Below are 14,265 nucleotides of genomic sequence, written 5' to 3'. Positions count from 1 at the left end.
GTTGGGAACTCTGACTTTAATCGTGGCAAGTAACTCATGCAGTTCTTTATATGCTAGTCTGGTTCCCTTTGTGACCTCCTGGATTTTGGTAGGCTGGCCACTCCAGGGAAGATTCACCACTCTTCTCGGTGTTCCCCATTAGCAGATGATAGCTCTGACCATGGTCTGCTGGAGTCCTAGAGCCTTAGAGATGGTTTTGTACATCTAGACTGATGGATGTCAATGGCTTTGTTTCTCTGTTCTTTGTCTAGATTGTGGCATCATGAGCTCCTTTTTTAAACCTTTTAGCTTTTGCAAGACAGGTTCTATTTAATTGATGTTTAGGCTAAACATGGCTGGCAGTAGTCATGTCTGAGTGTGTTTCATAAAATTGAACCCAATTATCAAAAAACGTTGGTTAATTGTTTGATTTAGTAACTAAGGGGGGCGATTACTTATTGACAGGGTCTGGTAGCGTTGTATAGCTTTTTTCAATCTATACATGGAATCATCATTTAAAACTGCATTTTGTCTACTCCATTTACCTTTATCTAATATTAAAATATGAGTTATATAGGAAGAAACGCATTGTGTAATAGACTTGTGACTTTTAATTTTGTATTAATTTAGGATATACAATGGACAGCCTTTATAACGGTAGTTCTTTAACAGAGGTGGTTATAGCAAGGGCTGGGAAGGGGCGAATACTTATTCACAGTAAATATATTTATAAATTGCCATCCTTCGGAGTAAAGGCCCATAAACATTGGCAGAAGAAATAGCGTCAACCTCTAGAAACCTCTAGAAAAATAAGTAGGCCAGAGAAAATGAACCAGTTGCCTCCTCCAATAAGCAATATAATTACATAGTTACATAAACAGTAGGGTTGAAAGAAAAGTAGCAACTTCTTCAAGATATCTATAATTGCATTGATCCAGATGACTTAATGCATTAATAAGAGGGAACCTGAAAACAATTTACTGACGTTCTAAACCTTTTGGTCTGAATATTTTTCTTAATAAATGTATATATTTCAATAAACGTACACAATGAAAAGAGAATTAATAACAAAGTAATGGCTAATTTACCGTATTGGCTCGAATATAGGCCGCACTTTTTTCCCCCACTTTAAGTTTTTAAAGTGGGGGTGCGGCCTATATTCGGGGTCTAGCGCCCGACGCCCGGGACATGCAGTCCCGGGCGCCGGGCAGGCAGCGGGGTTAAGATACAGATCCCCCGCAGCGGTGCAGGGGACCTGCATCCTTCTCCCCGATACGCTCAGACAGCCTCCCCTGCCAGCACTTCCCACGGGGGGGGGTGCCGGCACGGGAGGTTATCTAAGCGTTTTACCTCTGCCCACCCCCGACTTACCGGAGCAGACTCCCGGGTGCAGCGGATCGCGGGGAGGGAGGACAGCGGCAGCGTATCGCGGGGAGGGAGGACAGTGGCAGCGTATCTCGGGGAGGGAGGACAGTGGCAGCATATCTCGGGGAGGGAGGACAGTGGCAGCATATCTCGGGGGGGAGGACAGTGGCAGCATGTTTTTTTTGGTGCTTTTTTAAAGAAAAAAAACTTTTTCTTTAAAAAAGCACCAAACTTTTAGGGTGCGGCCTATATACGGGGGCGGCCTATATCCGAGCCAATACGGTACATACTGTGTAAAACAGTTCATTTATATTAAATCTGACCAAAATCATTTTGGCAGTTTGAGTATAATCTTGTGAAGTTGCAGAGATTACTATAAAGCGGTCTACCTCAATAGTACTTTGTAACACTTCGAGGCCAAGGTGTCAAAAATTCTGGACGTGTCAGACTTCAAATATTTTAATTATCTAATTGTTTTAGACTTTGGAATATCCAAAGTTCTTTACTTCTCCAGAAGCACCGATCAATTGTCTAAACAGATCCCTGAAATTAACACCTGACAGAAACATTAATCCTTTACCTGTCCGAGCCTATCTCTGGATACATGTATCCTGATGATTTGCAAAGAAATATGAGCTAAAACAGTCTCATCTTTACAAAAAAAAAAAGGTATTCAATTACTTTGGACATCTGACAAAACGGACAATCCTTGTGAGAAGAAAGGAAATCGTTCTGCTGAGGGACAAGTAATATATATTTCAAATTCATTATGGTATTACAATTACTATAATATTATTAATATTAACAATCATTTCTGTAATGGTTTAACATTTTAAGAATAATAGTAATAATAATAGTAGTAGTCTCTCTTAGACTCGCTATGTTACAGATATGTATAACTCTATATTGATTGTGTTAGATGAAACATGATAAGGACCTCATGCCTTAAAATGATTTTGAAGTGTTTTATGGATTACAAAATAAGAACGGAATCAGCTGAAGAAAGAAACACAGCAATGGCTGCCTCGACTATTTATATAGATGGGTTAGCAAGACAGTGTTGGTAATGCGTTACTCGTATTCCTGACAGTTAAAGGGTTAAATGATTCCAGGCGGCCGAGTGACATATAATGGAATGACTAAGGTCTAAGAGGCATACACAAAGATTGTGGATTTTTAGGATTCTTCCAGTTTGGAATGCAACGCTCCATATAACCTTTAGACTTTAGTGGGAACCTGATCATGCGTAATTTGGTATGCCAATAACCTTATCAACGTGTTAAGCTACTATTTTAAAGTTACCAGGTAAAACAGGTATTATTAGGTTGTATTAAAGCATTCTAATTTACAATCTACCACAGCAGGAACATTTATGAACCCTTTTATTTATGAACCAGATCATCAGCCACTTTAGTGCGGTTTAATTCCTCCAAAAACTACCATCACAAATTAAAAAATATATATATTTATCCACAAAATGTCTAAATTTGTCTATAGCATTTCTATTTGTCTATTTGTCTTCCCAGCTTTTATTAGAAACGACTATTATGGTTATTTGTGTGGCATGTAGGTAAGGTTTCCATTTTTTTTTTGTTCTAGTTCCACTTTAAGTCCACCACTGATAATTAAAATACCGTATTTGCTCGATTATAAGAGGAGGTTATAATCGAGGTCGTCTTCTAATCAGACCTCATTCTGCTTCGGCCGTGCTGCTTACCGGGCTTTGATCGCGAGCAGCGTCTCTGCTATTAGCAGCAGGAAACAGGAAGCGAGCACAGTCCTCACATAACTCTACCTCCCCCCTCCTTCCTCTGGGGGCGGGGCCAGAGAAGTTGCTTGCACAGCCGGGCCCCTGCAGAAGTCTGCGAGTGGGAGATCTGCAGTTCAGGTAAGGGGGTGGGGGGTTTGAGCGTGTGTGTGTGTATGTGTGATTAATGGAATGAATGATTATTTAAATGTTTGTGAATGAGTGTGTGTGTGATAGCATGGATGTGTAAGGGGGGTGGGGGTGGTAGCATGGCATAGGGAGGCTGTAATCACACTTCTAACATCCCCAGGTTCCAGCATGTACTGGCTGCCTTGGCTTGATAGGAGTGTGATTGCTGTTAGCAGCATATATATATATCTCCAGAAATGCATTTTAACCCCCTATATGCCACTCAGCCCCATGAAATGCCTTTTAACCCCCTATATGCCAGAGTGGCATATAGGGGTATAAGGCATATCATGGGGCAGAGGGGCATATAGGGGGTTAAAAGGCATATCATGGGGCACAGTGGCATTTAGGAGAGTATAAGACATTTCTGATATGCCTTTTAACCCCCTATATGCCCCTCTGCCCCATGATATGCCTTTTAATCCCCTATATGCCAGTGTCATATAGGGTTATGAGGCATATCATGGGGTAGAGGGGCATATAGGGGGTTAAAAGGCATATCATGGGGCACAGTGGCATATAGGAGGGTATAAGACATTTCTGGAGGCAGAGTGGCATATAGAGGGTTAAAAGGCACATCATGGGGCAGAGTGGCAAATAGGGGGGTATAAGGCATTTCTGGGGGCAGAGTGGCAAGCCTGGGGGCAGATGTGCATAACTGGCTTTTATTAAATATGAAAATTAGTTTACATGAATTAATATGTACTAGTAAAACTTTTTTCCTATAGGGTAGTCTTATATTCAGGCTTTTTGTTTTTTTCCTAAATTAATATTTTGATTTTGGGGGGTCGTCTTATAATCGAGCAAATACGGTACTGTATTTATGTTTAAATTGTTAATATAAAAAACTGAATATTTCACTAAAAACATATTGTTTGCGTCTGTAAAACCATATACTGGTTTGACTATTTCGGTATACTAGCCAGCCATTGCTAAGACGGCTCCATTGAGTTATTTTAGTTTTTGCAATTCATCTTTGAGAATTTGTTACAGAACTCTTTGACAGTTAATGTTTTTCAGTGAACTGAGACATGCTGTATGTTGCTTCAATTACTGATGGTGAAAGTTTCGGGGGGAAAAAGGAATTACATTCTGTCTTTCTTCCATTCAGTCAAAGAAAGGTTTATACAAAATGAACAGCGGCTATTAAGAAAATTAATGATGTGACAAAATGAAGCTTGGCGCCCTGTGTAGTTCACACTTCCCAAGATAAATTGTTCCGTTGATGAATAGGCGTTGCTACGTACGCTGGCATAGCAGCAGAAGAGACTAAATATAAGATGAACTGGGAAGGCCAGAGAATTTGGATGTAAATGGCAGGCCTTTGTTGGTATGAGAGAAAAATAAAATGTAAATCGGGTTGATCTTAATTGTGATGCTTGAGAATTATTTTTATTTCTATATATTGAAATAGTTTTACACCATGTTTTAGTGGTAACTCATACACTGCTTTTAAAGGGACACTCCAGCCACCATATGTATTTTAACGCACATGATAGCTTTGTGGCCCCTTTAAAGTTCATATAGCCCCCGTTGCAAATGCATGGATGACGTCTGTAGAATCTCTCCATATGCATGTTCCCATTTCCCCACCCCCAGTTGTTTGATGGGAAGGAGATGTGATCGGTTGAATGTATACTTGTCGACAGTCATATCCATTGATAACTCGTTGAGTGATCTGAGGTGGGGTGGTTTCCTGCCACTGATTGGTTGCTTCAAGGGAAAAATCAGGCCAGGGCTGGACTGGTGATGACAAGGTGGCCCTGGCACTTTAAGACTATTGGTCACTTGATGATGTAAACATGGCCAACGGCTGGATAGGCATGGCCCCACGCTACATTTTATGCACACTTACATCATCAGACAGCCACCTGGTCTGATGTTTTACTTGAAGCTAGGCTGGAGATGGAAGTTGAATTATCTGGTTCTGTCATGCATCGATCTACAGGGCATTTGCAGTGTGCCAGATGGCCAGTCCAAGCCTGCATCAGACCACAAGGAGGCTTTCCACTGGAGCTTCTCCATTAGGTACATACATTTTATATTTAATGTTCTTACTTACCAGACACCACAGCTAATAATAAATTATTACACACAAACTGATTATTCTCATCTTAATCTTATACTGCCTTAGGTGAGGCCAGTCTGAGTCACTTATCAAATCTAAGAGGTTTAACTCATGGCAAATTGGAACACGTTTATTGAATCTATTACTTTGCAGAAATCCCCAGCCCTTGGGGCCACTAATTATGTAAAGTGACCTAGCAAACATCAGTCATTTATAAAGGCTAGATGAAGATTTAGGTTTCTTGTGACAAATGGCAGCTTTTGTAAATTAGAGCAGACTTGGTGGGCTAATTGCCTTTAATCTGCTTTCAAATTCTATGCCTTCCATCTGCTCTCAGGCCCCGTGCAGTGTTTTTGCTTCATATGGGCACCAGCACCATTAAATACAAAATTGGTGAGTGGTTGTGATTCAAATTTTAATCCAACAATTCCAATGCAATTCATAGGACTTGTATACTTTCTGCTGGAAAGGTCATGCTAATTTTACAAATATATTGGAAATGTACCCTTGGACTCTTTATTACTCATTTTATAATGTACTTGAGTATTCTCATTTAATTCAAAATATCAGCAATATGCCTACTTTTCTCACAACACCCTTACCTGTAACACAAGATATAGACTAAATGCGTAAATTGCGTATTTTTTTTTATTAATCAGTGTAATTGTTTGGGGATAATTTGTTAAAAATATATCTTAAGGGAGCTGAGATATGAGTCTCAGTGTGGCAAACCTTGCATAAGAAATTTCCTGTGCTGAGGTTATTTCCCTTTTCTGGTCCTCATACTTACCCACCAACAACCATCAGCAACTTAAATGGGAACTACAGCCATGATATACACTTTCACTCGAGTAACTATAGGTGCGACCTCTGCAACCCCTCATTCCTGTCTCCTTGTACCAGTTCAACATTGTTTAGAAACGGCCCCTCCGTCATCGGAAGGGCCCTTTCTAAACTAATTTGAACCGGCATGGGGAGACAAGAAAGTATCGGTGGCACATTACATCACATGACCCAGCGGTGAAAGCGAGGCTACAGTGGTGAGAGATAAGCAGGGGTTGGAGGGAGTATGCATGTATATGTGTTTGTATATGTGAACATGTGTGTGTGAGGGCATGGATGTCTAATTGTGTGTGTGTGTGAGAGCATGGATGTGTAATTGTGTGTGTATGTGAGCATGGATGTGTAATCGTGTGTGTGTGAGCATGGATGTGTAAGTGTGTGTGAGCATGGATGTGTAATTGCGTGTGAGCATGGATGTGTAATTGCGTGTGAGCATGGATGTGTAAGTGGGGTTTCTAGTTTTGGTATCAATGTATACAATAGTGGAGAAGTCCCAATTTTTGTGGTGTCTCCCTTCCAAATACATAGGGGAATTCTTCCTCTTTGCCAGCTCACCCAGCTGTGGTGGTTCATGATATACTTATTGCCAGTAAGATCCAGTGCTGGCTCAGTGAATGCTTGTACGGGGGTCTAATTTGATTTATATTGGAGCACTTTCCTGCCAATCAGTGGTGCGAAACATCAGACCATGGGGAGAGGGCTCCTTCTTTCTAAGGTTAGTATTTTTTTATTTTTTTTAATTAATGCTTATCGAACTACTTTCATAGGCATTGATTGTTTAGAGGGCAAACTGGATTGTTCCTTTATCTAAAGGGAAGAGAGTATAAAAGTAAGGCATAACCACGCAAGATGTTAACACACACACATATTGCTTATTTTAATCTCAAAACACTAATGTTTGGTGTATAAAACATTATTATTTGGTGTATAGAATTGCTATTATTTGGTGTATAGGATTTGGTAAATGTGGCAGCTTCTAACTAACTCTAAGCATCCCTTCTGTTCCAGGAGCTATTCTGCGACAGACTAAACTAATAAACAACAATATAACTCATTTGTTAAACAGGTAACACCCACTTGTGGCTTATGACATTGTTTTAATGGTTGTAAACCATGTCGTACCTTGTTTTCTGATTTACTAAAGATTAGGGGATCACTGTCCCTTTTAATCTGTTGCTTTTAGGCATTGTTTGTTTGCTTTCACAGTGCTTGTCTAAACCTTGCAAACTATTTGTATACAAAGAATGCCGATTCTCTCTCCAAAGCCTCAGCAACTCTGTACACTCAGGAGGAGGTTAATTGAAAGATAAACTCCCATTTGGGCATACACTTTCCCTTTAAAGCAATGCAAGTGTTTCCATTATCTGTCTATGACCTGAGGTCAAGAAGGTGATTCCACATACTTCATTGTTTTCATACGACAAGTGTGCTCTTGCAAATGCCGTTTGCAAGGAGAGCTACATTCCAGACTAACTTGGTCAAGTAAATGTATGGACATTTCCTGACGCTATCCTTAACAAATCATATATCAATTTTAATACTTGCATTCTCTCTCTAATATGAAATGTAGCTTTATAACAGTAAGTGTGGTGTGTGACACAGGTCCACACAAAAACATGAATAACACTACTTACTACTTCTACAATGTAAGCAAACAAGCAGGTCCCTCTTCAGCCCATTATTATTGCTTGGAAGTTTGGATGAAATTGCCATTAGGCTAGATTGCAAGCACACTGGCAGGGTCCTCAATGCCGCTTGCATCTGTATGTGTGTCTGTTTGCTATGAACTTGTTAACCACCCCATATTCAACTTCTGTAATGCTGCAGATTATAAGGAATAATAATAGAGTTGGATTTTTATGTATACAATATACTGTACATATTGTAGGTCAAAGTTTAACAATTTGGGAGCATATATAAACACTGTAGCGGGTCGATTTTTACTAATGTGTGAGTGTTTACGAGTTGGCAAAACTCCAACTCACAAATTCACTGACGCTAGATCGTATTAGCACACAAACAAAATCAAAACAATAAAATGTTGCTTATACGCCTATGCAGGAGATGCAAATTGCCTGTGACTTTAAATGTGAGTTGGCACTTGAGTGTACTTCTTAACGAATAGACCCATAGGTTTTCTAGACCATTAGCTAGGGTAGAACCAATCAAAAACTAGTGCTATTGAATGAAGCCAATTATCTGAAGGAACATGTTTAAATCAAGGTTGCAAGCCATTCATGTAATATTCATTGATGTGATAAACTATGTATGCAACTCCAAAGCTAAAATCATTAGGTTGTTTTCCTTAACGTGATAAACGAATCCCCTAAATTGGAAGAATGAAACGTACCCAGCTGTCTCCCGTCGATAAACAAAAACTAATCCAGTAAACATTGCTCTGGAGAAATGATTCCTGCCTTAGCTCTATTGTTCTACAGATGCATCAAGAATTTAGTAAGCCGTGAATCATCATAGTCAGATTCTTCTAGAGCTGTGACACAAAGAACATGCAACAAAGCAAACACAACCCCTTCACCGCCTGAAAAGGGCATGCAACTGAACCTAAAAGAGCAAACCCAAGACAAAAGGCCAATGAGTGATCCAAGGGAGAGAGGCAATATGAATGACTATTCTAGTTTGTAAATATAATCTCACCTGGTAGGTCAGACAGTCATGACCCTCCCCGTACAACTTGATCAGCTGGACCTCTTTAGATGTCCAAGCTGCGTTAAGCCCATCTTACATAAGAATATCGCTGAGAATACAAATATTTTATATTAATCTTCATATATATGGCCAAAAACATGGTCCTCTATGGCATAAACAATTTCGGTGCTAAAGGCTCATGTCATTTTGCTGTTTTATGTGAAAATTTGGCCACATGGCCATTATTTTTTTACAATTCACAGAAAATGTCTAACTAAAACCTAAATATCATATGCATTTATTAACTAACCCAGAATCCAAAGCTATCAAAACAATTACTTTCACTAGCTTTTGATTACTATGTGTCTTCTGCAACAAAATGTTGCTTTCAGTAAACCAAACATCATTCTGTGAAACCTTAATACTCCTTGTTACTGAATGCGAAAACCAAAATGTCATGAATCCATGGCGTATTCCGAAACCAAGAATTTAATTTGACACCATTGCATGTGAAAGCACTTTAGTTCATTATGAATATTACAATTAAAAAAAATGCTTTAACTAATAAACAATATATATAAATTCATAGCATAATACACCATAAAAATACAAAGATAATCAGAAACATGTCTTAATAGTGCTTGAAAAGGAGTCCGATATTTGCAGCAAGAAAACTTAAGATGGTCTTACACAGCTATAAATATAAATTGTTTTCTTTTTTAATAAAAATAAAACTAAAGATTGATATTCATACCTGTGAACTTACTAAATGACCATTGTCATTATTTAAAGATACAATTAATCGAGTTGCCTGCACACCAGCAGAGATATCAACCATAACATATTGGTAGCGAAAGCTCCAACCTAGACACTTATATATCACCACAGCTCCAGACAGTATGTCCCTGTAAATCTGCCCCTTTACCCTTAGAACCTGAGAATTGGGGCAAAAACCCTGAGACTCAGGGTCACACCATGAGAGTACTCAGGTATGTAGATATCCTCTCCCAAACTTGTTTCCTTTCTCTTCGCATTTTCCTAAGACTGTAAGAACCAAACAGTTTCCATCAAGGAAATAATATTCTAATTTTTTGGAGGGAAAAGTTCCCACAGCTAAAAGGGAATGGGCTCAAAACATATCTATTACTAATAGATATGTATTTTAACCCATAGACTTCAGGTATATGGAAAAGTAAAGTGTGGGACATCGAAAAGCAAAATATTTCCTTTTCATAACGTAAGGACGATACACTTTGGTTATGTTTAAGACGTTTACCACAAGCTCGAGAAAGCAGGATTCCTGTTCCTCTCCATATTATGAAATGGTCAAAGTTTTCTTATACAAAGCAATTAATGTCTGAGTAATTAGTGACTGATTTACAAGATTTCCATAAATATTCATTTTTCCAGTAATTATCACGAAAAATATATGCACACCATTATGAATTGAGCTTTATTCTTATGAGAACACAATCTGCTGAAGGTAAAAACCCTCTGACATGTACTGCTCGATGACGGAAAAAACACTAGCATCTTACGTGGATATAGTAGAAAGAAGAGAAGTCAGCTGTGTCAATGCATTAAGATGACCATTAACAAACCAATGGACCTAATAACCAAAGGGTTTATTTACAAAAGTGGGTAGCAGGAGTGTTTTGGTTTCTGAAATGACGTTGACATACACTTGGAACGTCCATTTGGGGAGCTTCTTCTGTGAAAAGAGACTGGTTTGTCCTGCATAATGCTCAAATGCATCAAACTACAGGGTCAGCTCAGCTCTTCTTGCAGGAGATACTTGCTAAAGATATGTATATTCATAATGAAGCCAGTGAGCGGAAGCCACAAATCTCCTGCAAAACTCCTTGCTAACTCCTGCTGTAGTGAATAACCTCCAAGGACCTTGGTGACCTGTATTGGTCATTTTGGATTGAGCAGTCCATTGCTCAGTCACAGACTGATGACCTGGTGCTGAAGGAGCTGCCCAAACATCACCAATCTACCTTGCTGCACACACTTTTGACCCCCTGATATTATTATGCCCCAATGGGGACCTCATCGTTTTAGCACATTTGATATTCTTCATACCAAAAGGAATCCAACACAACCTAAATAGACTGCCATTCTGTAAATGGTGCCTTTGAAGGATACACTTGCACATTAATCTAAAAAAAGACCTATAATTAAGAAGTTTGCCATGGGTTTGATTTTCTTTCCACACCTAAACACAAGTGCCACACTTTATGTTTCTTATAATATATTATAAGGTAGTTTTAATTAGCAGTCCTTCATCAAAATAACATGATATGTGATATAATGATTGGTTTGCTGTCAACTAAAAAAAACATTCTAGGTAAACACATTTTTGTGGAGAAAAACCACACAATGCAGTATATATATAATCTGAAAAAGGGCTGGTGGATAAAAGAGCTACAGTTGTGCTTTGTGATATATCTAAAAGTTAAACTGTACATTTAGAAGTTATTATTCTTAGTTCAGGGATGCAAAAACCAACCAGTGTTATGCTATTCACGCTTTCACTTGAATATTGCTCGATACACAGCCGTGTTTGTGGTTTTCACCCTTTTTTAATGGGCTTTTTTCCAGCTGTAAGTAAAGTTGTTACCAGCTATACTATTGAATTTTTTGGACTATGTTTGTATTTGTTATAAATCTATGGAAATACGGTTTATTCCAAAATACAATTTCATTAGGACATTGACACTCAACCTATTAATGAATACATAAGTACAACGTGAGAATTGCAAGAATTATATTGAAATTGTGCCTGACCATGTTATAGGTTGTACTTCAAAGTCATTTATCACTTTACAATCAATTTATATTAATATGTGACATACTTTGTTTTTTAGGGCTTTGAATATATTGGCTTCTTTTCTGATGATGAAGGATAAGGCCATCGCAGTTCTATTTGGTAAGTTGGGGAAGTAAAAATATTGCAGGTATATGTCCTTACTATATAATAAAAACACACACAAGCTTGAAGCAAAGTTTCTAAGACTGACCTTAATGTGAAATTTAATAAGAAGAAAAAACACAGGCTTTCTAGAGAAAATAGTGGTGTGTATTTATCGAAGAGGGCTAAATTACATATAATTAAGTATATACCGGTAACTAGTGATCTTTGAAATGTATGTGCCCTTTCACCATTAATTAGTGTAGATTTATTTTTAGAGTAAAACAGTAGTGAAGAATGCTCTCCAAATCCATGGGCCTATTGTTTAAAAAGATACAGACATTGTTAGAAAACATTTAAGATTGGCAGTTCTGTATTTGACATCCTTTAACTCTCTTTTTCTTGCAATATGTGACCAGCCACATTAAAACAAAAGTTTGGCAACAGGTATCTAGATAATGATTGATTTACTGGAGGATGCACATAGCAGAAGACCACACATTTTCACGTATTCATATTTATTTATCAAAAAAAGGAACAAAAAATAATTTCTTTGCTAGATAGATATAATGTCATATTCTACTCCTAACATGTGATATATTTCACATCTTTCTATATGCCATGCTAGGTTATACACATATTTAACTGCCAATCATAATTATAAGTGAGAACTATTGTCTAAATGCATAACTTTATTTTTTTTCAGTGTGAAACATTCCCTGCCATCTAAGTCCCCAAATATACCTGACAACAAAAACCTGATTCCATTTCTAACAACATTTTGCGATTTACTCACTTAAACATCAAGTTTACCACAGTTTAAGGCTCCGCTGTCAGCTTGCATATTGCCACGTATATGTATACGTGGCAATATACTATATGCACTAGTACTGTACAAGTCGTGGGCTCACAATCATGGCGTCTGCGCATGGATGTAGGAACCCCTAAAAATTTTGGGGGATAGCATTTTGTCCCATCAAATACCCCCTTTTAATACATTAAATATAGGAAAAAACAGCTAATCTTTGTAACAAAAATTCTTTTTTAAATATTGAAAAATTGGACCCTAGGCAAGCATTTCCTTGGCCCCCCTACACGCTCCCTAGCATGTAATCACTCCCTCCGCTCCCACACCAAAAAAAAAAAATTGCCACACAGAATGCAGAACCCTATTGTGACTTTGAGAGGTCCTCTCCCCATAATCATACCCAGAGTCCCTTTGCCACCTCATTCACTAAGCCATACCTCTCTTACTCCCTGTAGTTCAGGTATAGATCAAATAAACAACACATGTAAACAGCACATGCATGAATAGATCAAATGAAGACATACAACCCCTATATTTGCAGGTATACATAAATGATGGATGGAAACATAGCATAGCAGATACAGATCAACAGAATAACACATAAACTCAGCTTTGCAGGTATAGATCAACTGGAATTCACACAAAAACTCAGCATTAAAGGTATAGATAATACTCCCTAAATTACAGGCATAGATCACAGATTGCACACCCCCAAAGGCCAGCCCTGGCATCCACATTCCCTACATAGAACCCGACCAGCACCCAGATTACACAAACAATTTACAGTCCAGAGGGAGCCAACTTTGTCCCCAAACAACCCACCCTGTGCCATCTTTGTCCCATAAACACCCTGTCTGTGCCATCTTGGTCCCCAAGGCTCAAACACCCTGATTGTGCCATCTTAGATCTGCCCCCCACCCCAGTTCAATATGTTACCTTACCTAACTTTGTGTCATCTGCAAACATTGACATATGGCTTTTATTACACAGTGCAAGCTCATTAATAATGATATTAAATAACAGTCGGCCTAGGAGAGAATCTTGAGAAACTCCACTTACCAGTTGGAGAATTTACCATTAACAACAACTCTTTGAACTTTATCTTTAAGCCAGCTTTCGACAACATTTCAGGTGCAAACAAATGTAGGCTATGCCTGCCTCACTTCATTTGTTCAGTAACCTTTTATGATGAACTGTATTAAATGCATTTGCAAAATCAAAATAAATTATTATCATAAACTCATGTTGACTTATAACTAATAATGTTATTGGACAAAATGTATTCCTGAATATTATTCCTTAGGTTCCAAGGTTTCAACTAATTTCCCCACCAAAAATATGGGTTACAAGGTTAAACAAAAGGTAACTGGCAGAGGTGTAGTTGCTTAATAACAATATGATTATCCCAGAACTATGCATTCTGGTTCTCTACCAGTTGCAGGCTGTTGCAATATGGATATAGGAATACTGCTATTCTGATGAAAGAGTGATTCTTTGGTAATATCTGTCATTAATCCTCTCTATTTTTTCATGCTGAGTTACATTTTTCTACAAAAATGCAACATACCACAATTAATCATAACATAATATAAATGTACAGACCTATTCGGTTTTGAACATAGATACATACTTGAAATAGAGCCAAAAGGAAAATTTAGTAACTTTATTCCACAAAAAAGGAAAGAATCAAAAACGTAATCCATAAG

General features: G+C 38.2%; 1 protein-coding gene across 1 annotated transcript in view; it reads left to right on the top strand.

The window, feature by feature from the left end:
* Nucleotides 1-14,265, top strand: part of VIT (vitrin) — a 54,375-nt gene that overhangs the window by 18,005 nt on the left and 22,105 nt on the right. Inside the window, exon 2 of the mRNA XM_053459767.1 lies at nucleotides 11,708-11,769. Coding sequence (XP_053315742.1) covers nucleotides 11,736-11,769 — 34 coding nt within the window. The 5' untranslated portion in view covers nucleotides 11,708-11,735. The remainder of the gene's footprint in view (nucleotides 1-11,707; nucleotides 11,770-14,265) is intronic.

The sequence above is a fragment of the Spea bombifrons genome, chromosome 3 (genome assembly GCF_027358695.1).
Source record: "Spea bombifrons isolate aSpeBom1 chromosome 3, aSpeBom1.2.pri, whole genome shotgun sequence".
NCBI lineage: Eukaryota > Metazoa > Chordata > Amphibia > Anura > Pelobatidae > Spea > Spea bombifrons.
The sequence above is the reverse complement of the archived record's forward strand: the minus strand, read 5'-3'. Positions and strand labels throughout refer to the sequence as shown.